A 26,785-nucleotide genomic window follows, 5' to 3' on the forward strand; every position below is an offset into this window, starting at 1 on the left:
AAAAAAAAAAAAAAAGAAATACAGCAATTCGGCATTACGTATCTATGTAACAATAGTAACACAAAGACCCATCTACCTATCACCTAGAATATGAACAAAAATATTGGTTTATCAAAAGGGTGGGGAAATAACTTTTAACTTATGAATTAAATGATGCTAGAGCTGGTTTTGCTATTGAACTTAAATTTAATATTGATTCTTATTTAATGAAACTATACTTCTAGGTTTTTCTAATACAAGTTACAAAAGAGCATATAAAACTATTAATTTTCAGTGTGTACATTAAAAATGGTCTAAAATATATCTAAATTACAGTTTTAATTGTTTTCTTCTTTCTTAAAATTTTTTTTTTTTGAGACAAGGTCTCACTTTGTCATCCAGGCTGGAGTATAGTGACATGATAGCTCACTGCAGCCTCAACCTCCCCAGACTCAGGTGATCCTACTATTACAGGCTTCTGACTAATTGGGACTATAGGAGTGCACCACTACACCCGGCTAATTTGTGTATTTTTTGGAGACACAGGGTTTTGCAACTTTGTTCAAGCTAGTCTCAAACTCCTGAACTCAACTGATCAGCTTCCTTTGGCCTCCCAAAGTGCTGGAATGATAGGCATGAGCCACTGTACCTGGCCTGGTTTCTTTTCTTTTTCTTTTTTTGGAGACACAGTTTTGCTTTGTCACCCAGGCTGGAGTGCAGTGGCACAATCTCGGCCCATCTCAACCTCTGCCTCGTGGGTTCAAGTGATTCTCCTGCCTCATTCTCTCAAGTAGCTGGGACTACAGGCGTGTACCACGCCCGGCTAGTTTTTTGTATTTTTTAGTAGCAATGGGTTTTGCTATGTTGACCAGGCTAGTCTCGAACTCCTGGCTTCAGGTGATCCACCATGCCTGGACTGTCCTGGCTTCTTAATAGTAAAAATCTAGCAATGTATTTTGAAAAATGGATGTAAAGAACTATTATGTTAATATTCTCACACACGAGGGTTTTCATATCAGAAAATGCCCCATGCCTCACACCTCGGGGTTGCTGTTTTAGTAGGCCTGCTGGGTCTAGGGTGGAGCACAGACACGTGCCTTGTGAAAACCCACCACCTGCTGGGAAACAGTGTTCTAGATGCCGAGACACAGAGCCTCAACACCTGCTTCAGATCATCCACTCTGGGAAGACAAACTGGGCCTGGGCTCAACACAGACACTTGGAAACATGGTATTTGAGGGAAATTAGACATAAAAAGTAAAGTCTCTCTCTTCTGAAGGTGGAATGTCATGATTGTGCTACAGTACGGAGGTAACTCCTCATGCTCTCCATTCGGTACATTTGGGGTTATCTGTGCTGATCGTGCTAATGGGGCTAATGCGCTCAGCAAAATGGGCCTTTCTGGAGCTGCTGAGCTGCAAAGGCAATCGGAAGCATCCACATTCTGATGTCGCACAGGTTCCCAACAGCTGTCTCCCTAGTGAGGCTCTCACAAAAACCACCATTTCCAGTTAAGCCTCATACTTCCTGACATCCCTACTGCAACATGCTAGGGTCACCAAAAAAAGACAATGCTCTGACTTCCCGCTGGGGCCCAGGCAGGCAGCACAGTAGTTAAGGGCCAGGCTCTGGCACTGTGTTCCTGCTGTGCCACGGGCCCTGCCATGCTGCAACTTCTCTGTGCCTCTCCGTTTCCTCTTCTGTAAAAATGGAAATGGTGGCATAAATTCTTTATTTCTACACGGCTACTTTCTAGGGAAAGCACTTAGTTCCTAGCGTGAGTGATGTAAAGCTGCTGTTATTCTCATCCATTCCCAGCTACAATAAGTACACCAAGATAGGAGAATACAGAAGGAAATGAATTTTTTACAGCAGGGAGTTCTCGGGATTACTGTGATGCACCTTGGCCTGGAGGGATGAGTTGGATCCATGAGGTGCAAAGGACAAGGCAGAAGGCTGTGAAAGCAAAGACACAAGGATTGGAAAGGCCAGTGATGGGGGCTGTGGGACAGGAGGAGGGGGACAGATGAAGCTTGAAGCAGGGGGACAGCCTTGGCTGATGGGAAGGATGAGGTCACAATGGGAGTGGTGTTTAAGAGTCTCCAGTTTGATGGTTCTTATGGAGGCGACAGCCAGAAATGTTGATTCCTCTAAGATTATTGTTATTGTTTTATTTTATTTTTTGAGATAGAATCCCTGTTGCCCAGAGTATAGTGGCACTGAGATTATAGGCATGTGCCACCACACCCGACTAATTTTTGTATTTTTAGTAGAGACGGGGTTTCACCACGTTGGTCAGGCTGGTGTCGAACTCCTGACCTTGTGATCCACCTGCCTGGGTCTCCCAAAGTGCTGGGATAACAGGTGTGAGCTACCGCGCCTAGCCTCCTCTATGATTATTAACTTTTAAAAAGCCTCTATATAAAAAGAGTTAATATTCAATATCTAATTTGCCCATATAAGTCAGGCAGAGAGTGAGAGAGAGAGAGAGGGAGAGAGAGAGAGCGAAAGAGAGAAATATCATGTCAGCTAAAAAGGTAATAAAATTTACATTTAAAAATAATTAATTTTCCTTTTTCTCATCCTCCAAATCTAAAACTCACCACTAGCCTTTTCTCTAGTGAGAAAAATGCATGAGGCTGTTCATTTCAGGGTTCTACTCATTTTGAAGTACTTTTCATAAATACTGGCTTTACGCCAAGCTTTCGAGGTAGGGAATGCTTCACCCATTAATTCAGGCAGAAACGTTCCTTTCCCATGAATCACATAAGAAGGAATATTCCTCATGTTAAAACATTATTTCATTCACCATAACTCTCACCACCAGGAAATTTTCTTGTAGAAATTCCCTTCAGCAGGCTCATCAGCCTAGCAAGTCCTGTAATGTTTAAAATTCTGGGTCATCAGAGGGACCCAAGTTGATTTTTACATATTTCTCGAGCACTGTCACCTCCTTAGTAGTCACTGGTCAAACAACACACAGTTATTCCCTAGGCTATGCCAACTTCGTCTTGCAGAGGAGTCTTTTTCCAAGACTTTCCCCGGCCATTTACTCAAATTGATCAGGGCTAGAGAACCCTGCAAGGCAGCAGTTCAGAATCCAGGGCAAACCTTGCCAGAAGCCAAACAAAAACACATTTGCAACAGGAAAAGAAAAGCCCCACACCCCAAAAACTTGTGGAATGAGTAACCCTCTCCACCAGGAGCTTCAACTGGGTGTGTAATCCCGGCCAGCGAAGCACACTGCCCTTTCACGGACCCCAACGCTCCTGACTCATGGATGGAGTGAAACCATCTGTCACACAATAAACCCGAACCAGGATTAAGGGTGGAATCCCAGAAAGCGATCCTACTGGAATTATAGATCAACGCTTGACCAACTAATACCTTCAACTTCTTAAAACCAGTTTATTTGAATGCATGTCATAAAATTCTTTGCTGCAATTCAAAGAAGGGGAATCATTAAAAACAAAGAAAAGAAAAAATACCATCCTCATCCTCTGAGGATTTACTGAATAAAATGTATCACTATTTTAACTTCTCCCTTTTCTGATATTCTAATGAATCAAGCTGGATTTTTACAAGAAGGTAGCATCAGGGTTGATGAACTTCCAAGCAGCTATTGCAAAATTTCTATTTTCGAGGGGCATTCAGCAGAACTCACTATGTGGGGTAGAGGAGGGTATGCTAGGGGAGGTACTACATTTGTAGGTTAAGTGAGATGTTTTTATTTGAGAGTATTTGCTGGGAAGGGAAGATGGATAGAGTTTGAAATGGGGGAAGATGGGCTAAGGCACCCTTTGGCAATACCTCTGCTTCCAAAACTCTCATGATTTATTTCTAAGGTTGCCTATGACACCACTGTTCTATTGTGTGTGTGTACCTGCGGATGCACGCGTGGGTGGGCTGTGTACGTGTGGGTATGTGTGAGGGGTGAGCGTAAAAGTGACAGAGGCAGAGGCAGACTGACAGCCACTGTCTGGAAGACTTCATTCTGTCGGACTAAAGGAGATCCTATTCTAGATGGAGCCTCTCAAGAGGAAAAAACTGAGGGCTAAGGAGACCAAGCGTCTCACTCGAACGACTTAGTGATAGGTTATCACCAGGACACAGGTCTTCCAATTCGCGGTCTAGGTCTTTGCTCTGGATCAGTGATTCGCAAAGCGCAGTACCTGGGCCGTCATCACTAGCACCACCTGCAGGATTTTTCAGATGCACCTTCATGGGCCCCACTCGAGGACCTCTGCATCAGAGACTCGGGGTGGAGCCCAGCAATCTGAGCATGAATAACGCCTTCTGGGGATTCTGGGAAACGCTCAAGTTTGGCTGGGGTCCTCTCTGTAGTTGAAGTGTCTCCCCAGGCTTCTACGGACAGTGGGATCAGGCCTCTGAACAATGTGTGTCTGGGGCCCCCGGTGAAACACAAAATTCACACCTTCTAGGCACCACCTTAACCGGCTCCTACTCAATGCCACCATTTCCTTTTGCCCAGGCCACTTCCCTAAATGCTAGCTGTGGAAGGAACAGTGACGCGAGTTTCCTCGGAAGTCAGGGCAGAAAGGGCTCGCTGAATTCTTGGGCTCCGCGTTTCCCTTGGACATCATTCCTCCCAGAGTCATTCTGCTCATCAACACACTACTTAGGGGGAATGCCAGAGCCTCCGGGGTGTCCCCAGTGTCTTCATGAGGCACAGCAAATGAGGGATTGTGTTTCTGCCAGCTCTTCAGCCCTTCACTTTCCACCCCAAGCTAAGCATTCTAGGCTGCATCCTGTGGGTCCCGGTCAGGAGCTGGGTGTACTAAGAATGTCTATGCAGAGCTTCAAACTGATTTTAAAACCATCATGACTCTGCGGTATGTGGTTATGTTTTATTTTTGTTTTTTTTCCATCTGCCCCCAGACAAGCCAAGATCAACATTATAAACTGCTAATTCTGAAAAGAATGGCACCGCTAACATTTTAGGAAATGACACAGAGGGGATGCAGTATATAGCCTTTGTCCTGAAGAAGCTAAGCCACAAGGACATGACAAAGACATGTGCCAGCAATTGCCACTGCTCCTGCCTGTGACGGAGAATGGCTCACCTTGAGCACAGGGAAAAATGTGCTGACCCCACCAACCCGGTTCCCCCCGTACCTGCTTTCCTCCCAGTCTCTGGGCTTCTTAGTTTCATTTGGTTTTATGCAGCGAATGTAGTGGGGTGTACATTTCATCAGGGTGCTCACAAGGTCATTGGCTTGTTTCTAGAAAGGAAGAACAGTATCATAGTCATGGGACTTTCTCTAAAGAAGACCAAATTTCAAAGTCAGGTCTACTAGATTTTGTAAAGCTTTGCTGACTTTTATGATGATTTTATCACTCCTAAATGGGTTTGAAATTCAATCGTTGAAAGCAACCAGGCATTTTTAGTATAGTTAATAAAATAAAACAACAACAAAAAACAAAACTCCCAATAAATCGTCACATACAATGATTTTCATGTGGTACAGCGAAGCACGTCAGTTCATTTTATACTGATTGAGGGCCTTTGCATATATATTGTTCTCATTAACTTTTTCCCTCCAAAATCATTTATAAGGATGAATCATCAAATCCCCTACATTCTCTTTCTTGGCAGTCCAACTAATGAAGAATCACTTGACGAAAATGATGAAAATTCACAGTTAAAGAATGGGAGATTCATAAAAATCTGAGAATTTATAATCTTTTGATATGCCATTTCATTCACTTTCTTCCTCAATATGTCCATTTTAAAACCTGCAGAGTCTGAACACTTTTTTTTTTTTGAGATGGAGTTTCACTTTTGTTACCCAGGCTGGAGTGCAATGGTACGATCTCGGCTCACCGCAACCTCCGCCTCCTGGGTTCAGGCAATTCTCCTGCCTCAGCCTCCCAAGTAGCTGGGACTACAGGCGTGCGCCACCATACCCAGCTAATGTTTTGTATTTTTAGTAGAGACGGGGTTTCACCATGTTGACCAGGATGATCTCGATCTCTTGACCTCGTGATCCACCCGCCTCAGCCTACCAAAGTGCTGGGATTATAGGCGTGAGCCACAGTGCCCGGCCGAGAGTCTGAACACTTTATATGTGGCTGATAACTTACTTCTTTGCAAATCTAGAATATTCTATATAAAGCCATCTATTAATGCCTGAGTACTGGGTACCCAAAGTAGAATTGGGTTCAAACAGAGAAAACCACATAAATAAAGCTGAAATTGCTTAGGAAGTATTTTAAACCCTGAGAATCTCAATCTTTGTTTGAATAAACGGGAGTAGAGCTCACATCAGCATTCCTACCCCACAGCTGAGCACATCCTGTGGGTCCAAGGATATGGCACACATGTGAACTCTACTTCCAAGCAAAGCAGCAAGGGAGAAAACCTCCAAAAGGAAAAAGCCCAGAGGGGCCTCCAAAGCCAGAAAACCATTACAAAGTCAGCAGAAGAGAGACAACCTCTCTCAATTAGGGCTTTTCTGTTTTCATGGGTTTGAGAAATCTGAAACCCTTGGGAAAAACTACTGAGTATATTCAAAGCAGGATATTCGTTGGTGAATTAAGTTCTCTGTTTAGATGTGCAGGAAACAGCACCCTTGGCGATGCTTGAAACTGAGGACAGACAGGGCTGCAGAGGTTGCATGATCAAAGCAAAGTCCTATGATGAAAAAGTAAATTGCCTTTTACGTTCTTTGATGATGTAGACTGCACTTCAGAACAAATCTGATGATTTTTACAACACATCAGGTGGAGATGGAGAGGGTCTGCAGAGTTGCATATAACAAAACTTTTTAAGTCCCTAAATTCTCAATTTTTTAAACTTTACTTTTAGATTTTAGTTTCGTATTTAATTACAACCTTTTTTTTTTTTTTTTTGAGACAGAGTCTCACTCTGTTGCCCAGGCTGGAGTGCAGTGGCATGATCTCAGCACACTGCAACCTCCGCTTCCCAGGTTCAAACAATTCTCCTGCCTCAGCCTCCCAAATAAATGGGATTACAGGTACCCGCCACTACACCTTGCTAATTTTTGTAGTTTTAGTAGAGTTTCACTGTGTTGGCCAGGCTAGTCTTGAACTCCCGACCTCGTGATCCACCCGCCTTGACCTCCCAAAGTGCTGGGATTATAAGCATGAGTCACCGTGCCTGGCCCCAGCTAATTTAAAAAAAAATTTTTTTTTTGTAGAGATGGGGTCTCACTATATTTTCCACACTGGTCTCAAATCCTGGCCTCAAGCAATCTTCCCACCTTGGCCTCCCAGACTGTTGAGATTACAGGCATGAGCCACTGTGCCCAGCCTTGGGTCAGTTTAACATGTCTCCGGAGGTGGTTGTGAAGCAGTAACTGAATTTAATCCTGATTCTAGCCAAGAAGCGTTCCTGAGTTAGGACAGAAAGGTACAAACAGCACTTGCTTAATAGAAGCAGGTGTTAAAACATGCAGATAGCACAGTGAGAAAGGGCTTAGAATGAAAGCACTTCATTTTACACTTCAACAGAGCCAACAGCAGGCCTGACTGAGGGTCCTGCCCTTTTATTTGCAAGCTACGTGACTAATCACTAGATTTCTCTGGCCCCCAGTTCTCTATCTGTAAACTAAATAGGATGCACTAGAAGACCTCTAATTTAATCTAGAGATTGAAATCGATATTAAAAGCCAAATAATCAGGCTGGGCGCAATGGCTCACTCCTGTAATCCCAGCACTTTTGGAGGCTGAGATGGGCGTTATCTTTAAGGTCACAAGAAGCACCACTGTACTCCAGCCTGGGCAACAGAGTGAGGCTCTGTCTTAAAAACAAAAAACAAAACACCACCACCACCACAAACAAAAACAAAAAAAAACCCCAACCAGTCCAATCACCTGCATGATGCCTGCACCTCCTCTGTCACGTCCCTTTATAGTTCCAGCTACACTCAGATAAAGCTGTAGCCAGTCCACCTTTGTCACCTCTTAGCTTGATTCTGACTCTCTGTAGCATCAATCTTGGGCTCTAATTTAAATACAGACGAGTATCCCTTATCTGAAATGCTTGTTACAAAAAGTGTTTTGGAGTTTGGATTTTTTCAGATTTTGGAATATTGGCATTATACTTTATTTTTTGAGATGGAGTCTTGCTCTGTCGCCCAGGCTGGAGTGCAATGGCATGATCTCATTGCAACCTCAGCTCACTGCAACCTCCATCTCCCGGGCTCAAGAGATTCTCCTTCCTCAGCCGCTTGAGTAGCTGGGATTACAGGCGCCTGCCACCACACCAGCTAATTTTTGTGTTTTTCGTAGAGACGGGGTTTCAGCATGTTGGCCAGGCTGGTGTCGAACTCCTGACCTCAAATGATCCACCCACCTCAGCCTCCCAAAGTGCTGGGATTAGCATGAGCCACCATTCCCAGCCTGCATTATACTTTATAGTTGAGTACCCTGAATCTGAAGAACTGAAATCCAAAATGCTCCCAAATTTGAAACTTTATGAGCACCAACATGATGCTCAAAGGAAATGTTCACTGGAGCATTTCAGGATTTGGGATGCTCAACCTGTACTGGTCCCTTCTAGCCACAACAATAGCGAATTTAGTGAAACCTCAAAATCAAGTGCTATTAAATATTACTATATTTGTACTTTTATTTATAATCAAGATAATGAGAGTTCCCATCAAATGAATATTCTATTAGTTAAATCCTACAAATCAGTTTAAATTTTTAAGTAATTAGAATATAATGAAATACGTAACACTGAGATGACTTGGAACACAAGTTTAATTTTTCTTTCAAGGAAATCAGAATCCTTTTAAATGCTTATGCCCCAGGGATATCATTAAGATCACCATGATGTCTGCAAAATGCTGTGGGAATGGAAAGCAGCGATTGGGCCACAGCTATGTATCTATAAGAAGTACGTGGAGAAACTTCTATTCCTACGTGGAGGCAGACAGCCAGGCAGTCAGAGGTCACACTGTGCACCAAGGAGAGTGTGCCTGGGTGGGTAAACACACTGCTATCCCTTTAGGTCAACTGGCTGACTTTAGCTTGACTTCCCTAGGCAAGAGCCTGAGACTTCTAATCCTGAACATTTTGGAAACACCCAAGAATGATGGCACCTTGAGCCTTCGACTAGACAAGCATATGAAGGAAAGAAAGGGGACAAGTCTACAAGGAGGAAAGAAGTGTCCCCACCCTTGCTCTCCTTTTTATAAAGAATAATCCAGACCACTTGGAAATGAGTCATCACAACCTGGATGATCTGGGCCCCTTGGATCTGAATGTGACAGTCTTATGACTCGATTTTCCAGCCCAGAGTTAATCCTTATCCAGGACCTTGCAGTAAAGGCATGAGTCAGAAACTTCATGCAGACATTAATATCACCGCCTCATGAGAATTTCATCTGTTTTCTGCCTTCAGCTCTCTGCTCCAGTGAACCTAACCCAGTGACTGTACTGGGGCTACTAAATTTCTCTAGTTCTTTCAACATAATGTTCTTGAAACCCAGAGGGCTCAACCCTACAGCTGAAAGCCCAGGCTGGACTCGGTGGTTCATGCCTGTAATCCCAGCACTTTGGAGGCTGAGGTGGGAGGATCGCTTGAGCTGAGGAGTTCAAGACCAGCCTGGGTGACAATGGAAGACCTTAACTTTACAAAAAGAAAAGAAAATTAAGCAGAGACAACGGTGGTATAGGAATGGGGCTATCAGGGAAGAATGTAGTCAGAGCACATATACATCTTGTGTTCACCATGTCTCAGGCACTGTGTTAAATGCTTCTGATGAATTATGAAACTGAACCACCAGTGTAACCTCTTAAGATAGGCACTAAGATCTCCATATTACAGGGAAGTGGTGAGGGCACCAAGAGAGTAAGTGACAGCTTGGCAAGCACACCGCTAAGAAAAGCCAGAGCTGAGATTCGAACACGGGCAAGCCAACCTCAAAGCCCTGCTGTCACTCCACCATTCCTTTGACTATAAAACTAAGGAAATATTTAGCTGGTATAATTTTTACAACCAGTATGATTTTAAAAAATGGTTTAGTGAGTACTTCTCAATTACATGATTAAGTGTGTGTGACACAATGACAAAACTTTTTTTTTTTTTTTTGGAGACAGAGCCTCATTCTGTCCCCCAGCCTGGAGCATCACGGCTCACTGCAGCTTTGACTTCCTGGACTCAAGCGATCCTCCTGCCTCAGCCTCCCAAGTAACTGAGGGCATAGGTGTGAGCCACCACACCTGTCTAATTTTTATTTTTAGTAGAGATGGGGGTGCTCACTATGTTGTGCAGGTTGGTTTTGAGCTCCTGGGGTCAAGAAATACTCCCTCCTTGGCCTCCCAAAGTGTTGGGATTACAGGTGTGAGCCACCACATCTGGCTGACTCAAACTCTTAATTCAGAGTGTAGCTAAGGACGATGAATTTCGCCACACAACGGCTCAGGTACCACAGAGCTCTGCCTACTTCCTGAGAAACACTTTAAGATTTCCTTCAGACTTGAGACACCATGTGGCCAGATGTGTCTGTGAGTCACAGCAAGGAGAAGCCTGCAAGATCCAGTGAGGAGGGAGACATAAATTGCTCCTAAAAGACCAAGTAGAATTTCTGTCAAGCTACGTTCCATAACTGGCAGGTTTTGGGGCCCGGCCGGGACAACTGTCATCAGTATCTAAAACACGGCTCTGAACCATAACATTTCTCTGCTAGTTTAACATAAATTCTTCCAGATTCTGTTTAAAGCCATTTCCTCTTAGAAAGTAGCTGATTATCATCTGCTGACTATTAAGCTACGAGGTACTTAACATCCACCTAAGGTTTCGGGTACAGCCAAGTCAAATTCGGCTAGTATCCTGGAACCTTTTAATAAGCAGTGATATTACTTCTGGGCATCTTCTGTAACCACCCCTTCACATCTCACTGACCTCATCCTGGCCCAGGGCTGCAGTTCCTGAGTCCTAGAAAACCCCAGCCCTTATAAGAATCTATTCATTTTCTAAAATAGAACTAACCTTTATTTTGCTTCCGGCAGTAGTTGGGCGCCCTTTCTTGTCAGCTTGCAGATTTTCCGGAAATAAAGACTTTATAAAAGGTCTGGAAAAGGAGAAAGAGAATGAATTAGCAATCTGTAAGTCCCTTGGGGGCTGAAAGCTTGCCTTTCTAAAGGATGGAGTGGAGGGCTGTCCCCAGGCACAAAACCTTGGCTATAGAAAAGCCGTCTGACTCACAGCACAGGCCATCAAGATGTGACTTGGGGAAATGACCAAGGGACAAAAGACACGAAGGGAAAGAATTCTAAGATATCAGCAACTTGGAATCAAGGACTGCAAAATAAATTTTAAAACTCTGCCTTTCCAACGTCCCTAGACAGGAATTGAGGTATATCTTGACAGGAGAACCTAACAGGGGGAAGTCAGTATGGGATTTTAGGGTTTTTGTTTTCTTTTTGAGACAGGGTCTTGCTCTGTTGCTCAGGCTAGTATGCCGGGGTTCAGTTACAGGTCATTGCAGCCTGACCTCCCAGGCTCAAGCCATCTTCCCACCTCAACCTCCTGAATAGCTGGGACTACAGGCAGGCACTACCATGCCCAGCTAATTCTCATATTTTTTGAAAAGAACGGGGTTTTGTCACGTTTTCAAGACTGGTCTCAAACAACTGGGCTCAAGTGGTGTTCCTGCCTCAGCCTCCTACACTGCTGGGACTACCAGTGTGAGCCACTGTGTCCAGCCAGCATGGGTTTGTTAAGACAAGTAAGACCAGAGCTCAGGGAACTATATGAAATGTCTGGATTCAGTGCTGATGCTGCTTGGCTCTAGAGCAGAATTTCTGAGCCTGGGCACCACTGGTAGCTGCAGCTGAACAATTCTTTAATTCTCAATAATTCTTTAATTATTCTGAATAATTCTGAGGAGGGGGCCTCTTCTACACATTGTGGATATTCAGCAGCATCCATGGCCTCTGCTTACCAGATGCCACTAGTACACTGTTCCCAGCTCCACACAGAAAACCCTCACAAACTGCTTTTGAGTATGAGCAATTTTAAACGGGGCAGTAACAAATCACGAATGCTCTGCCTGCTGAATACACTTTCATTAGTGGTACTAACTGAGCTGCATGTGTTTATATGTCTGCCTCACTAGCAAAAGGGCAAGGGCAATGCCTTATTCATCTTATGCCCCTGGTGTCTGAAGCATAGCATGCTGCACAGTTGGTCCATAATGTGTATTTGCTGACTGGGTAAATGATGGGATCCATGTAAATTAGCAATCTGACACTCAAACTCACTTCCTCCTCAATGACTTATTGGGTACTTGAATTTTCCAGGAAGTCTCCCCAGTAATCTACTTTTAACTTGACCAGATAAAACTACAGATTTTGACATCAAATGTGCTTACAAAATAATAGGCCATGGCCTATATGACAGCAGTTTATGTGGAAGCAATAACAGCTCTTAAACTTGGCAGGAATTTTACTAGTTTTTAACAAACAATATCTGGAAACAAGTTTGCACCCGGCTGCCATAAAACCCACAAGCCAGGACTTGTGGCTTACCTAACCATTTCAGAGAAGAACAAATAGATATTGCATGTTTTGAATGAAAAGAAATGCAAAATCTCAGAAATGGTGGTGTGACTGCAAGGAAGGGCAGGGATGGAGAGCAGAAGGTGAGGAGGAGCAGGGAGCTGCAGAGAGAGAAGTAAATGGAGCAGAACAACTGACCCGGGCCTGAAAAGGAAACACTGGCTTTACTTTCACTGCAGTCAGGCCTTTATTAGGAAGTTATCAGGTTTGCTGTCATTGATTAGAGAAGCTGGCCTTGCTATTCTGACAGCTTTAGAAATAGAGACCAAAAGGGCAGCTCTTAATTGGAGGAAGTGCTAGAAATTGTAAGATCTGGCATGCATGGGCTTTGCCTTACATGCAAGGCCTGCTTGTGTAAATTTCATCTCCTGTGTGTTTATCCAGGATCGTGAGAACCCTTTCAAGGAAGAGGAAAGGAAGGCAGAGGTGGTTTGATGCAAGACGGATACCCCCAACTGTGCTACCCCTACAGCTTAAACAGGGTCTTGGGAATTCAAATGGATCTCTGAGTCACTCCTCCTTTAGTTGTTCCTCCCAGAGTTCTCAAGCCATTTCTTTTTTTTTTTTCTTTTGAGATGGAGTTTCACTCTGTTGCCCAGGCTGGAGTGCAGTGGCATGATCTCAGCTCACTGTAACCCCTGCCACACGGATTCAAGCGATTCTCCTGCTTCAGCCTCCCAAGTAGCTGGGATTATAGGTGCATGCCACCACGCCCGGGTAATTTTTTGTATTTTTAGTAGAGACGGGGTTTCACTGTGTTAGCCAGGATAGTCTGGATCTCCTGAACTCGTGATCCCGCCTCCCAAAATGCTGGGATTACAGGCATGAGCCACCGCGCTACCTCAAGCCATTTCTTAAGTACTTCAGCGACTCTGCTTACTGTGGGTCTTGCTAAGTCATTAACCATATTTAAAAATTCAATGACAATGAAGAAGAGTTCAGGGGCAAAGTATCATAGATGGTTCCCTTCTTAAATGGTCAGAAATGGCCATCTCAATCCAAACCCAGTGTGCTCACTTCTTCCTGATAATAGTACTGAAAGGTAGAAAGCCTGAGGTCCTGAAGGACATGTAGATGGCACTTGGAATTCAGGAGCATAAGTGTTAGGGACATAAGGGAGAGACTGATATAGGAAAAAAGAAAGCTATTTTGAGAAAACAAATAGATGAATGATAATCCAGACCCAATAGCACAAAGGACAAACTGCTAACCACTAAACATCACAGGTGCTCTGTTTTGTTTTTCTTTTTCCTTCTTTTTGAAATGGAGTCCCACTCTGTTGCCAGGTTAGAGTGCAGTGGCACAACCTTGGCTCACTGCAACTTCCCGACTCCCTGGTTCAAGCGATTCTCCTAGCTCAGCCTCCTGAGTAGCTGGGGTTACAGGCACGCACCACCACACCCACCTAATTTTTGTATTTTTAGTAGAGATGGGGTTTCACCATGTTGGCCAGGATGGTGTCGATCTCCTGCCCTTGCGATCTGCCCACTTCGGCCTCCCAAAGTGCTGGGATTACAGGCATGAGCCATCGTACCCGGCCTTTATTCTTTCTGTATTAGAAATAGGATCTTCCTATGTTGCCCGGCTAGAAATCAGTGACTATTCATAGGAGCGATTTCAGCTCACTGCAGCCTCAAACTGCTAGGATCAAGTGATCCTCTTGCCTCAGCCTGCCCAGTAGCTGGGACTGTAGGCGCACACCATTATACCCAGCTCACAAGTTTATTTTCATATTGATATAGGTCATCAAACCTATATCCCTTGACAGCTATGGCAAAACATACTTACAGCTCACTGCTCTGCATAAGCTCGATGAGATCCATAAAAAGCACATCCCGGTTCCTTTCACAAAAACCATCCATGTCATAGGATACCTGGCCAAGAAAAGAAAAAAATCTAATTTCATTGAACAAAATGTAATTCATTCAGCAAAATCATTCATTGAACAAAAAAATGTAGCTTCGCTAAACAAAAAACCCAAGCTGGCAAGGCTACCCTCACCACAACGTGTGGATTTCCAGATGCTGCATTTGGAATTTCGTTGTGCACTGTCACAGGAAGGCTGTGCACATGTCTTACTTGTTAGGTGGCTTAGTGGGGATGGCCTGCAGATGCTGATGAGGATCTGGTGGCCAGGATAGCTCAAATCCTCAATAATCAAAACTCCAATTCTAAAGGCCCCATACCCCTTCTTCGGTGGATCCATAGGGTGTCTAAGTGATAAACTCAATTCTTTTCCTAAATTTTAGCTAAGACAGAGCAAAGGTGAAACCCCTCATGTTTGGCAATTCACTGCAGTGAGCCATGTCATCTGAGGCTTTGCAATTTCTCCCAAAGTGGTATCAAATTTGCACCAGTCTGGCCAGAAACTCATGCTGATACTCTGTTCAACAAGAGATCAGCAGGGATGATGGATGAGACCAGGGGATTTTCGCAGGATGAGGAAGTCCCCAAGACCATGACCTCAGCTTACTTTTTGATCATCAGCAGCCCTACACAGCCTGGCACCCAGTAGGCACCCAATACTCATGCATTTTATGAGGACAACACCAAGAGTGAACTCCGGACCTTCATTTTTACACCCAGTCAGCACGGTCAGACAAGGAATGCAGGTCTGTGATTGCAGCAAGAGGCAAGATGAAAATCCATTTCTTCAACAGCTAATATATGTAGCAGAGTAATAATTCATGTTCTAAAAATATGCAGTAGTATGGTGAGTTTTTAGTGCTGGATGACTCCCAGGCAGCCCCTACCCAGCTCAAGCTCCTGTTGACTGTTGCAGTATGGGTCCTGGCCAGGACTGGCACCAAGGCAGTGGGACCCTTTATAAACCTCTAGGCTGGCCACAATGGCTCATGCCTGTAATTTCAGCACTTTGGGAGGCTGAGGCAGGTTGATCAGCTGAGGTCAGAAGTTCGAGACTAGCCTGGCCAACATGGTAAAACCCTGTCTCTACTTTAAAAAAACAGACAAAATTAGGTGGGCATGGTAGTGGATGCCTATTAATCCCGCTACTTGGGAGGCTGAGGTAAGAGAATTGCTTGAACCTGGGAGGCAGAGGTTGTAATGAGCTCAGATTGTGCCATTACACTCCAGCCTGGGTGACAGAGCAAGACTCCATCTCAAAAAATAAATATATAAATAAATAGGCCTCCAGACCACACATCAGAAAGCAGGAGCCCACTCTGGGACACTGGGAGATGGTGCAAGCAGCTACTGGTACACAAGGCATGGTGCCCTATCCTTCCTGGCAGGGTCACGGTTCAGATGTAACCTTATTTCCAGCTGCGGTTAACAGAAGCATTTTTCTTGGCATTCATGCTAAAAATAGAAAACTAGTAATTCCAGGGTTCCGAGTTAGCTTCTTAAACATGTAAGCTCTTGATGAGAATATTCTTGGTAAAACAAACTCCAGAAATCACTTGCTAGAGAAGCAGCCATTCACCACCTCGGTCTGAGCACCCACAGAAAGCACGTGTTGGAAGCGCTGGCAAGGCCCGCGCAGTCGCAGTAGAGAGTCGGGGGCGGGTCATGCGCACTGGCCGTTGAGGGCTGACGGTGCTGACAACGGCTCTCTTGGCGTCTCGACGTTTTGATCAGCAGCTTTTTTTCCGTTCTCTCCCTCCACTTCTTGAGTGAACAGCCATGAGTTGGACCGTGCCTGTTGTGCTGGCCACCCAGAGAGTGAGCTCGGCGGCGGTGAATTTCCTGTGCCTGGGGACGGCCCTGTGTCCCCGTCAGGCGGCGCGCCTGCCGCTCAAGGGCACTTGGCTCTTCACCCCCGTGAGCAAGATGGCGACTGTGAAGAGTGAGCTTATGGAGAGCTTCACTTCCGAGAAGCCCGTTCATCACAGTAAGGTCTCTATCATAGGAACTGGGTCGGTGGGCATGGCCTGCGCTATCAGCATCTTATTAAAAGGCTTGACTGATGAACTTGCCCTTGTGGATCTTAATGAAGGGAAACTGAAGGGTGAGACAATGGATCTTCAACATGGCAGCCCTTTCATGAAAATGCCAAATATTGTTTGTAGCAAAGAGTACCGTGTCACAGCAAACTCCAACCTAGTGATTATCACAGCAGGTGCACGCCAAGAAAAGGGAGAGACGCGCCTTAATTTAGTCCAGCGAAATGTGGCCATCTTCAAGTTAATGACTTCCACTATTGTCCAGTACAGCCCCCTCTGCAAACTGATTATTGTTTCCAATCCAGTGGATATCTTAACTTATGTAGCCTGGAAATTGACTGCATTTCCCAAAAATCGTGTTATTGGAAGCGGCTGTAATCTGGATACTGCTCGTTTTCGTTTCTTGATTGGACAAAAGCTTGGTATCCACTCTGAAAGCTGCCACGGATGGATCCTCGGAGAGCACGGAGACTCAAGTGTTCCTGTGTGGAGTGGAGTCAACATAGCTGGTGTCCCCTTCAAGGATCTCAACTCTGATATAGGAACTGATAAAGATCCTGAGCAATGGAAAAACGTCCACAAAGAAGTGATTGCTAGTGCCTATGAGATTATTAAAATGAAAGGTTATACTTCTTGGGCTATTGGCCTATCTGTAGCTGATTTAACAGAAAGTATTTTGAAGAATCTTAGGAGAACACATCCAGTTTCCACCATAATTAAGGGCCTCTATGGAATAGATGAAGAAGTGTTCCTCAGTATTCCTTGTATCCTGGGAGAGAATGGTATTACCAACCTTATAAAGATAAAGCTGACTCCTGAAGAGGAGGCTCATCTGAAGAAGAGTGCAAAAACACTTTGGGAAATTCAGAAGGAGCTTAAGCTCTAAAGTTGTCTAAAACTACCATTCTGGCTGGGCGCTGTGGCTCACGCCTGTAATCCCAGCTCTTAGGGAGGCAGGGGCGGAAGGATAGTTTGAGCCCAGGAGTTCAAGACCTGCCTGGGCAAGACAGCCCGTTCTCCATAAAAAGGAAAAAAATCAAAAAGACAAAAAAAAAAAGAAAAAAACATAAAAGTACCATTCCTATATTGTTGAGGAGATCACAGATGCAGGATATTTTTATCAAAAATTTGAAAAAAAACTTGAATTCTTGAAAGATGGAAACAGGAAAGTGGGTAGAGTGACTTTCCTATTTATTTAGTCCTCCAGCTCTTTGATTCAGCATCCAGGTGCTGGATGATACTTATTTACAATTCCTAAAGAAAGTGTGTTTGGTACCTCTGATGTAGCAGCACTTGGCTTGTTATATATATATAAGTAGTTGGCATTTGGTTCCCAAAAGTAGGATGTAGGTATTTGTGTTTTAGAAATTCTGCTTCTTTTCATTAGATGTTTGTTAGTTATTTCATTCTTGCTGGCTTATACCTATGTTCATTTATATGCTGTAAAAAAAAAAGTAGTACCCTCCTCTACAATGTAAAAAGTATGTACATTCAAAAAAAAATGTGCATTAATATATACAGTCTTTTGTTTTGCCTCCCTCGATAGTAAGTTCTATTTGTTGAATGACTAATACAGCAAGGCATGTCATTTGCTTCATGAGAAAACAGATCACAGACCAAAAGGCTTAAAGCAGATAGACATTAAAATGGATATCGGCCATACCTTCCCAGCGTAATGGTGAATGATGAAGCCTTGGTTCCAGCTGTTGAAGTGCTCATGACTCCCAATCTGCATCTGAAGTTTCTGGAGCAGCGTCTGATCTGCCCCCTCACCCACCGCATGCATCGTGGCGCACACGTCATCCAGGATGCTCATGATGCCAGGAGGGTTCTAATGAGACCAAGAAGGCAAGGCCTTAGTCACTGACCTCTCCAAAACAGACAAGTCCTTTTTTAGGCAAAGGAACACCTCCCCTGACTTAAGATACCATCTTGAAAGTCAGTCTTCCCCTTCAGGCAAGAATGTAATTAATAGTCCCAAATGGGGAGTCACCACTTAGATCTAAAGAGGGAGGAAACTCTATTTTCCAAAAAACTGTTTAACTCCCTGAAGTCTTATCCAAGAGTCATGCACAGATCAGTATCTGCTCACTCATATTCATGCCAAATTCACTTTCAGAATCCAAAAGTAAAATAAAAACATTTTCTTTTGACCGAATCTCTTTCTTAATGTTCTTTTTTGGCCAGTTACCCATGTAGTTATCATTTATATAATTATTTAGTGTACACATTCTATAATGCATTTCTTTTTTCACATAGCACTAATTTTATTTATTTTTTTTACTGACACAGAGTCTTGCTCTGTCACCCAGACTGGAGTGCAGTGGCATGATCTTGGCTCACTGCAACCTCTGCCTCCTAGGTACAAGTGATTCTCCTGCCTCAGCCTCCTGAGTAGCTGGAACTACAGGCATGTGCCACCACCCCCAGCAAATTTTTTCATATTTTTATTAGAGATGGGTTTTCACCATGTTAGCCAGGATGGTCTCGATCTCCTGAGGTGATCTGCCCGCCTCGGCCTCCCAAAGTGCTACGATTACAGGCTTGAGCCACTGTGCCCAGCTATTTTATAAGCATTCCTCATGTTTTACATATTCTTCATACTTACTATTTTAATGGCTGTATTTCTCGGTTCTGATACACTATAGATTGTTTAATAACTAAGTTGTCTATGGATATTTTTACTGTTTTCAGTTTTATAAAAAGTCCTACAGAAATATCTGTTATATATCACTTTTATTTTATTTTGAATTTTTTTTTTTTTTTTTTTTTTTTTGAGACATGTTCTTGTCTTTTTTTGTCACCCAGGCTGGAGTGCAGTGGTGCAATCTCAGCTCACCACAGCCTCAACCTCCCAGTCTCACGCGATCCTCCCACCTCAGCCTCAAGAATAGCTGGGACCACAGGTGCACACCACCATGCCTGGCTAATTTTTGTATTTAGCTAATACAATTTTCATATTAGCTAAAGCTTGTGTTTAGAAACAGGGTCTCACCATGTTGCTTGGGCTAGTCTTCAACTCCTGTGCTCAACCTGCCTCAGCCTCCCAAATTACTGGGATTATGGGTATGGGCCACCACACCTGGCCTGAAACAGTCATTAGGGCTAAAGTCCTAGAAGTTGGACTAGAACACAGGGCCAGTGTTATGGCTCTTCACATGCTATGTTATCATGTGACAGTTGTCTACTCTTAGAATTCAGTAACAACTTCCATTTGTAAATTGACATTTTACTCAAATCCACATGTTCATATTTACTACCAGAATAAAGCCCTAGTGTTCTCTTTTCACACATAAAGTAGTACAATTGCTCAAATTCTCTGCAAATCAGTGTTGTCACTTTGCCTGTTGTAAAACAATGACACAGAGAACAGAAAGTCAATGTAAACCTGTCAGCAGTGACAAGACATACGAAACCAACACTTACCACTTTGTTCTCTATGAGGTCACACACAATTTTGTTATTAAAGTACTCAATGGGTGTCCATCTTATTCCCTCTTGAACATATTCTTCCTGTAAGACAGAAACCAGGAACTCACATTATTACCCAAACAGCAAGAGCCCTGCAAGGAGAGACCCTGAATGGACAAAAATTCCCATGAAAGAGAAAAACTTGAAAGTCCTCCAACAAAGAGTAGGAACTTGAATTTCTTATTTTCTAAGAGGTAATAGGAAGGAACATTTTATTACTTGGTAATTTTTACGTTTAGTTTGAACTGTATGAAATTGTTACCAAACAATTGTTTTTGACAATTTAGTAGTACCAAACTGATAAATCATAAAACTCTTAAAATTTAACATAGGACAGGAGTACAGATTAGCATCAAGGTACTTAACGGGAAGGTTCTTCAGTCTATTAGTTACTCATTTAACTTGAACACTGCAACACTGTCCTGTTTTTTCCTCCTCCCTCACTGGTCTCACTTTGTCGGCTTCCTGTGCCAGCTCTTTCTTCTTTCCAGACCTTTATATGTGGTGGAATCTCAGGGTTCAATCTTCCAGCCTTCTCATTTTCTCAGCCCTCCTTCTCTAGGTGGTTTCAATCAGTCCCATAGCTTTAAATACCACCTACAGGATAATGACTCCTGAATTTATTTCTCTAGTCTAGACCTCACCACAGGGTTCCAGGCTTAAATCCATCCTATAGATTGGGATCTTCACTTGGAAGTATAATAGGCCTCTAAAATCTAACCTGTTTAGAGGAACTCTGATTCCACATTTCCCACGGCCTCCAAACAACCCCTTGATTAATCTCATTCTCCAGTAAACAGTGTCACCATCGGCCCTGTTATCCAGGGTATAAAGCTGAGAATCGCCCGAGATTGCTTCCTCTTTCTTGGTTATTGCTAATTATTTTGAGCAAGTCCCATTGGCTCACTCTCCAGATACTCCCTCTCACCACCTGCACTGCTACCATGGCCGTCTAAGTCTCTACCATGTCTAGCACAGTCTCCTACAATAGCCCCCTCACTGGTTTTTAAGCTTCCATTTTAGTTTGCTTTCCCCTGCCTCACCCTACTCTGTAAGTCTATAACAGCCCGAGACCTTTCCAAAAACACAAATGACAAATCAGATCCTGTCACTCCTCATTCAGAATTCTTCCATGGGTCCTCATTCCACTTACTATAACGCCCAAAGTCTCAGCCATGCCCTGCAAAGTCCCCATAAGATCTAGCCCCTACCTCCCCATCCCATCTCATTCGCTATTGCACTCTTACTCGGTTGTTTTGCTCTAGCTACTCTAAGGGTTGAGGGAGGCTAGAGGTTCATGTGAAACCCATAGGGAGACTACCAAGTCGGTTAGGAGGCTACTGCAGTAGGCTGGGCTGGATGTGGTAAGGACTTAGGCAGCAATGGTAGAATGGGTTTCATGCGAACCTCTAGCCTTCCCCAAGCCCTAGGGTAGCTAGAGCAAAACAGCCATAGGCAGGTTCCTGGGCCTGGTATTTCCCCTGGTATGGTATTTTCTACGCAGAGGCATGAACACTTCCATAACTAAATGATCCCAAAACAGCCTTTGATGTGTGCAGTGGCTTGAATAGTATCCCCAAAATTTCATGCCCACCTGGAACCTCAGAATGCGAGGTTTGGAAATAAGGTCTTTATAAAGGTAATCCACTAAGGATCTCACAATAAGTCATCCTGGGTTTAGAGTGAACTTGAAATCCAAAGAATAGTGTTTTTCTTTTTCTTTCTTTACAGTTTACTCTCCATAGAGACTGTCAAAAACTGTCAATGCCAACTATATTTCAAGTCGTCATGGCGGGGTATTGCAAAAAGTTTTCACTTAGCAATAATCATGACTCCGATAAACCTCACTGGCCACAATATTGCCACTGTGCAAAGCTAAAATGGTGTCTTCATAAAAGAAAAGAGATGGAGATTTGAATATAGACACAGAGGGACACTGAAAAAGGCTATGTGAAGACACAGGCAGAGACTAGAGTCAAACCGCCATAAGCCAAGAAATACCAGGGGCCACCAGGAACTAGAAGAGGAAGTATTCTCCCCTCCATCCTGACAAGGCGTGTGGCCAGATTTCAGCTCTGGGCGCCAGAACTGGTAGGGAAGAAAGTGCTACTGTTTAAAGTCACTCAATTTGTGGTGCTTTGTTATGGTGGCCCCAGGAATCCTAAACAATATGATATCAGCAAACAACGGACACCGCTCTGAACGATTTATTTATTATTATTATTATTTTTTTTTTGAGACTAAGTCTTGCTCTATTGCCCCAGCTGGAGTGCAGTGGTGTGATCTCAGCTCACTGCAACCTCTGCCTCCTGCGTTCAAGTGATTCTCCTGCCTCAGCCTCCCAAGTAGCTGGGACTATAGGCACACATCACCATGCCTGGCTAATTTTTGCATTTTTAGTAGAGACGGGGTTTCATCATGTTGGCCAGGCTGGTCTTGAACTCCTGACCTCAAGTGATCCACCTGCCTCGGCCTCCCAAAGTGCTGGGATTACAGGTGTGAGCCATCGCGCCCAGCTATTACTTATTTTTGAGACAGAGTCTTGCTCTGTTGTCTAGGATGGAGTGCAGTGGTGTGATGATGTAGCCTCCATCTCCTGGGCTCAAGCAATCCTTTCACCTCAGCCTCCAGAGAAGCTGGGACTACAGGCTTTTGCCACCACGCCCAGCTAATTATTTTATTTTTTGTATGGATGGGGTCTCACTTTGTCACACAGGCCGATCTCAAACTCCTGGGCTCAAGCAATTCTCCTGACTCGGCCTCTCAAAGTGCTACGATTATAGGCATGAGCCACAGCACCTAGCTTGCATCAAACTTTAGAAGAAACTATAGCAACGCATGTTACCTCCGATAAATATTGAAATACCAGTTTTGTTAAAAATGCATGTATTATTAGGGAAGACTGAGAATGGAGTAAATCTGAGAAAACCAAGTCTTTTTTTTTTTTTTTTTTTTTTTTTAAGACGGGGTTTCACCATGTTGGTCAGGCTGGTCTTGAATTCCTGACCTCAGGTGATCTGCCCGCCTTGGCCTCCAAAGTGCTTGGATTACAGGCGTGAGCCACTGCACTCGGCCGAAAGCCAAGTCTTTTATTTGGAACATAATATATGCCACAGTCAGTGAGGGCTGGAACTAGGCTCCCATTTCCCACGTGCTCAATGAATCACTAAAGTAAAAGCAGTCAATCTTACATCCAACATCATAGCATCATTTGCTTAAAGAAGAAGGCAAATGCTGCAGATGGTATTTATATTTCACAGATTAAAATGCCACAACGGCTTATGGTTTTTCTACCTGACTTCGTTAGGTGCATTTCCTAATATAAGACTGGAACCCAAATCTGTTATCAAAAGACAGAAATCTATACCCTCTTAAACAAAATAAATTATAAATAGAACAGGATGAAGGAAGAGGGACTGCTTACCTGTTCCGCTTTTAATGTCAGTTCAATAAAAATCTGCTGCAGTTTTTCATTAACAAAGTTGATACAAAACTGTTCAAAGCCATTTTTCTGGAAAAAAAAAGTTATTCACATGTAATTGTTCCATAAAATCATTTAAAAGTCACTTCTTGAGTGATTTATTGAAATTTCTTGATACAAAAGGCTTTAATAGAAATGTTGGAAGCATCAATGGAATGAAGTTTATATTTAGGAGAAATTAATTTGGTAAAGGTACATGAAAAACTCAGAAAGGCAAAAACGAACCTGAGTGGTTTTTTGTTTGTTTTTGCATTGCCTAGAATTACTTCTTGCAGGCGAGATGAAATATGTCACCCTCCTCAACCCGCAGTTATTCAAACTGGCCTTACCTGGAATATTTCAAAGCCATAGATGTCCAGGACGCCAATGTTGTACTCTTCATGGTCCTTCTCCATGGCTTTGTTGATGGACTAGAGAAAGTAAACAGCATGGCAGTGAATTCCTTTCCATGTACCCTAAAAATGGGCATGTGCTAGGGAAAAGGAAGCTGGGCTACACAGCAAACACTACTGCCTGCAGGATGCAGAGGACAACGTGAAGGCAGGAGACTTGCTGCATTCACAAAGTCTCAGTGCAAAGTCGAGTACTTTGAAAAAACACCAGGATTCAGAAAAGCAGGTACAGTAGAAACAAAAAATGTTTGCTTAATCATGATAACCACTAATTTCTGGCCGAGTCAGCTTTTTCAGGAAGTCTTAAGACTTAGAAGAAAATGTCACCTTGGATGATCAAAGTAAAACCTATTTCACATGAAGAACCCACACGGAAGGCTCTGTAATTGCCATTTCCATTGTCTTCCATTCACCGGTCATTTAGTGATGACCCAACACAATATGCCAGGGATGCTAAAAACGACCATCCTTGTTCCCAGGAGCTTATAGAGAGCTATCTACGGATAGTAACAATAGTCATTAATTTTGAATTGATAATAAAAGCACCTTACATCTACTGAATATTCACTTTTGCCAGGGTTTGCTAAGTGCTCTCAATGTATGGTTTCACTGAATTCTCATTTCAATTCTCACAATGGCAGTGATACCATTATTTCCCCCATTTTCCTGATGGACACACCAAGACTTGCTTAACATTGTTCTAGTAAGAAGCAGGGTCTGGGAATAAATTTTAGCAGTGTCATGCCTAAATCTGTGTTCTTTTTCTCCTGCCACTTTTCTTTTCTTTTTTTTTAAATCACTGTGAGAAGAGGCCAACCAATTCATGAGAACAGACTTAATGATTGCACGGGAGGTAAAGGATAGAGCGGGTTGGTGGCTGATGCAGGAGGGGAGGAATGTAAGAGAAAAATTCTTTGAGGTGTTGAATACCTGGATGGGTTCTGAAGTATCAGAGGTTTTTCCAGGCAAACAAAATGAAATATCTCTTTCGTGAGAGAATAAGTAATCATATACAATACATAGTCAGTGTCCAGTATATGCCACCTCAAATTAGGATCACTTACATAAGCATTCATCTACTTTTACTATTTACAAAAAAAATTGACAGATGACAGGAAGGAAGGAGGGTAGGAAGCCCAGCGCTGGAAGGTGCTCTGAACAAACAGACAAGAGATATGGATTCTAGTCCCAGGCTGCACAGCCCTCCTACTGATTGGCCTTGGGCAAAGCCACCATTACTCAGGCCTGAAATTCCCTTCTCAGTAAAATGAGGTGTCTGGACAACCTAACTGCATGACTTCTGTGTAGTATGACCCTGACCTTCTCAAGCAATTTAATCCTTCAAAAAGCCACTAGAAGTACCCAGAATAGCTCTCCTACCCTGTCGTGCCTAACCCTACTCTAACCACACTAACCGTACTTTAAGCTACATAGATGTTAGTGCGTAAAATGCAGATTCTTTGGACCAAACAGCCCCACTGCTGTCCCTCGACTAGGGTCCTTCTAGCTTGAATATATAAATGTCAAAGGAGCAAAATAGCTAGGAATGTAGCTTACATCAATCACACAGTAACAGCGTGACCTTGGGAAAATTCCTTAATCAATCGATGCCTCCCTTAATTTATCTGTAAAGCAAAGATAATAGTACCTAACTCACAGGGTTGTTGCAAGAATTAAGTGAGGGTTTTTTCCCTTTAAAATACTTAGAACAGTGTCTGGGCACTTATACAACTAGTGCTATATAACTGCCTGCTATCATTATTCTGCCATTTAGAGGGTATAGTGATTAACACAGATTGTTACCGGCAGCTCTGCACTGCTGACAGACTAATTTTCAGAATATATATGTGATACACATATATAAATATATATGCATATGTAAGTGTGTACGTATATATATACACACACATATGTAATTATGCCATAACCAAAAATATCTAACAGTTTCAAAATACATGGCAAAAGTTTTTTATATTCCTCCCTTCAAAAGATGGAGCCTCATTCCCTTCCCCTTAACTGTGGACTTTGCTTAGTGACTTGCTTCTAACAAACAGAATGTGACACAGTGACTACACCTGAGTCCAAGATTAGGATATAAAAAACTGGCTTCTTGCTCATTCCCTCTTTCAGATCACTCACGCCGGGGAAAACCAACCATCATGTTATGAGGACATTCAAGGGGAGGTCCATGCAGCAAGGGACTGAGACCTCCTGCCAACAGCCACATGGGCAATCCATCTTTCAGCCAGACTTCAGATGACCACAGTTCCAATCAGCATCTTGACTGCAACCTCACCTTTGAGTCAGAACCACCAAGTTCAGTCAATCCCAAAGATCTGACCCTCAGAATTTGAGAAAACAAGTGCGTATGGTTTACAGCCACTAGGTTTTGCGTTGATTTCTAACACGGCAATATGTTAAAAACGCATTCCTAAATCTTCAGGCCCAAAAGTTAAGAAAGGCCCATGAACGTGGGTCTCCTCTTTCTCTAGTCTCTAATCCTAGCTTTACTAAATATTTTGTCAGGAAGAAACTTGTTGCCACATTAGATTTAACTAAGGTGTCTTGGTGGGCAGTTCTAAAAGGAAGAACAGGATTCAGAGATCACAGAGTGAGAAGATAGAAAGTAAAGTAAGGTAATGGGTGAAAGGAAGGAGCCAGAACAGGAACACAAACGCTTAGTCATTTTACTCTTTTTGTTGTTGTTGTTGTTGGAGACAGCATCTCACTCTGTCCCCCAGGCTGGAGTGCAGTGGCACAATCTTGGCTCACTGCAGCCTTGACCTCCCAGGCTCAAGTGATCCTCCTACCTCAGCCTCCTGAGTACTTGTACCACAGGCATACGCCACCACACTGGAATAATTTGTATTTGTGTGTGTGTGTTTTGTAAGATGGGCTCTCACCATGTTGCCAAGGCTGTTAAACTCCCGGGCTGCAGAGATCGTCCCACCTTAGCTCTCAAAGTCCTGGGATTACAGGAATGCGCCACCACTCTCGCTCGGCCT

At 43.4% G+C, this 26,785-nt stretch overlaps 2 protein-coding genes and 1 non-coding gene across 3 annotated transcripts in view; 1 reads left to right on the forward strand and 2 right to left on the reverse strand.

Annotated features, from left to right (window-relative positions):
* The window catches only part of MYO1E (myosin IE), a 230,912-nt gene that overhangs the window by 46,616 nt on the left and 157,511 nt on the right, over window positions 1-26,785 (reverse strand). The window contains exons 11-18 of the mRNA XM_037739750.1: window positions 23,718-23,798; window positions 23,332-23,418; window positions 19,863-19,949; window positions 18,100-18,267; window positions 14,320-14,405; window positions 10,961-11,042; window positions 5,064-5,222; window positions 1,319-1,394 (exon numbers count right to left, since the gene is read on the reverse strand). Of these exons, the coding sequence (XP_037595678.1) occupies window positions 1,319-1,394; window positions 5,064-5,222; window positions 10,961-11,042; window positions 14,320-14,405; window positions 18,100-18,267; window positions 19,863-19,949; window positions 23,332-23,418; window positions 23,718-23,798 (826 nt within the window). The remainder of the gene's footprint in view (window positions 1-1,318; window positions 1,395-5,063; window positions 5,223-10,960; window positions 11,043-14,319; window positions 14,406-18,099; window positions 18,268-19,862; window positions 19,950-23,331; window positions 23,419-23,717; window positions 23,799-26,785) is intronic.
* LDHAL6B (lactate dehydrogenase A like 6B) lies at window positions 16,047-17,332 on the forward strand. Its single transcript, XM_017531909.2, has one exon. It carries the CDS (start codon window positions 16,177-16,179, stop codon window positions 17,320-17,322), a length of 1,146 nt encoding a protein of 381 aa, XP_017387398.1. The 5' UTR covers window positions 16,047-16,176; the 3' UTR covers window positions 17,323-17,332.
* Window positions 21,644-21,784, reverse strand: LOC119471803. The gene has a single exon (XR_005200887.1). It is a non-coding gene; the product is annotated as a U4 spliceosomal RNA (small nuclear RNA).

This window comes from Cebus imitator, unplaced genomic scaffold, assembly GCF_001604975.1.
Source record: "Cebus imitator isolate Cc_AM_T3 unplaced genomic scaffold, Cebus_imitator-1.0 Scaffold74, whole genome shotgun sequence".
In the NCBI taxonomy this organism is placed as follows: domain Eukaryota; kingdom Metazoa; phylum Chordata; class Mammalia; order Primates; family Cebidae; genus Cebus; species Cebus imitator.

Excerpts from the sequence above, each read along its gene's own strand:
- LDHAL6B (XM_017531909.2), top strand. The coding sequence starts at position 16,177 with ATGAGTTGGACCGTGCCTGTTGTGCTGGCCACCCAGAGAGTGAGCTCG.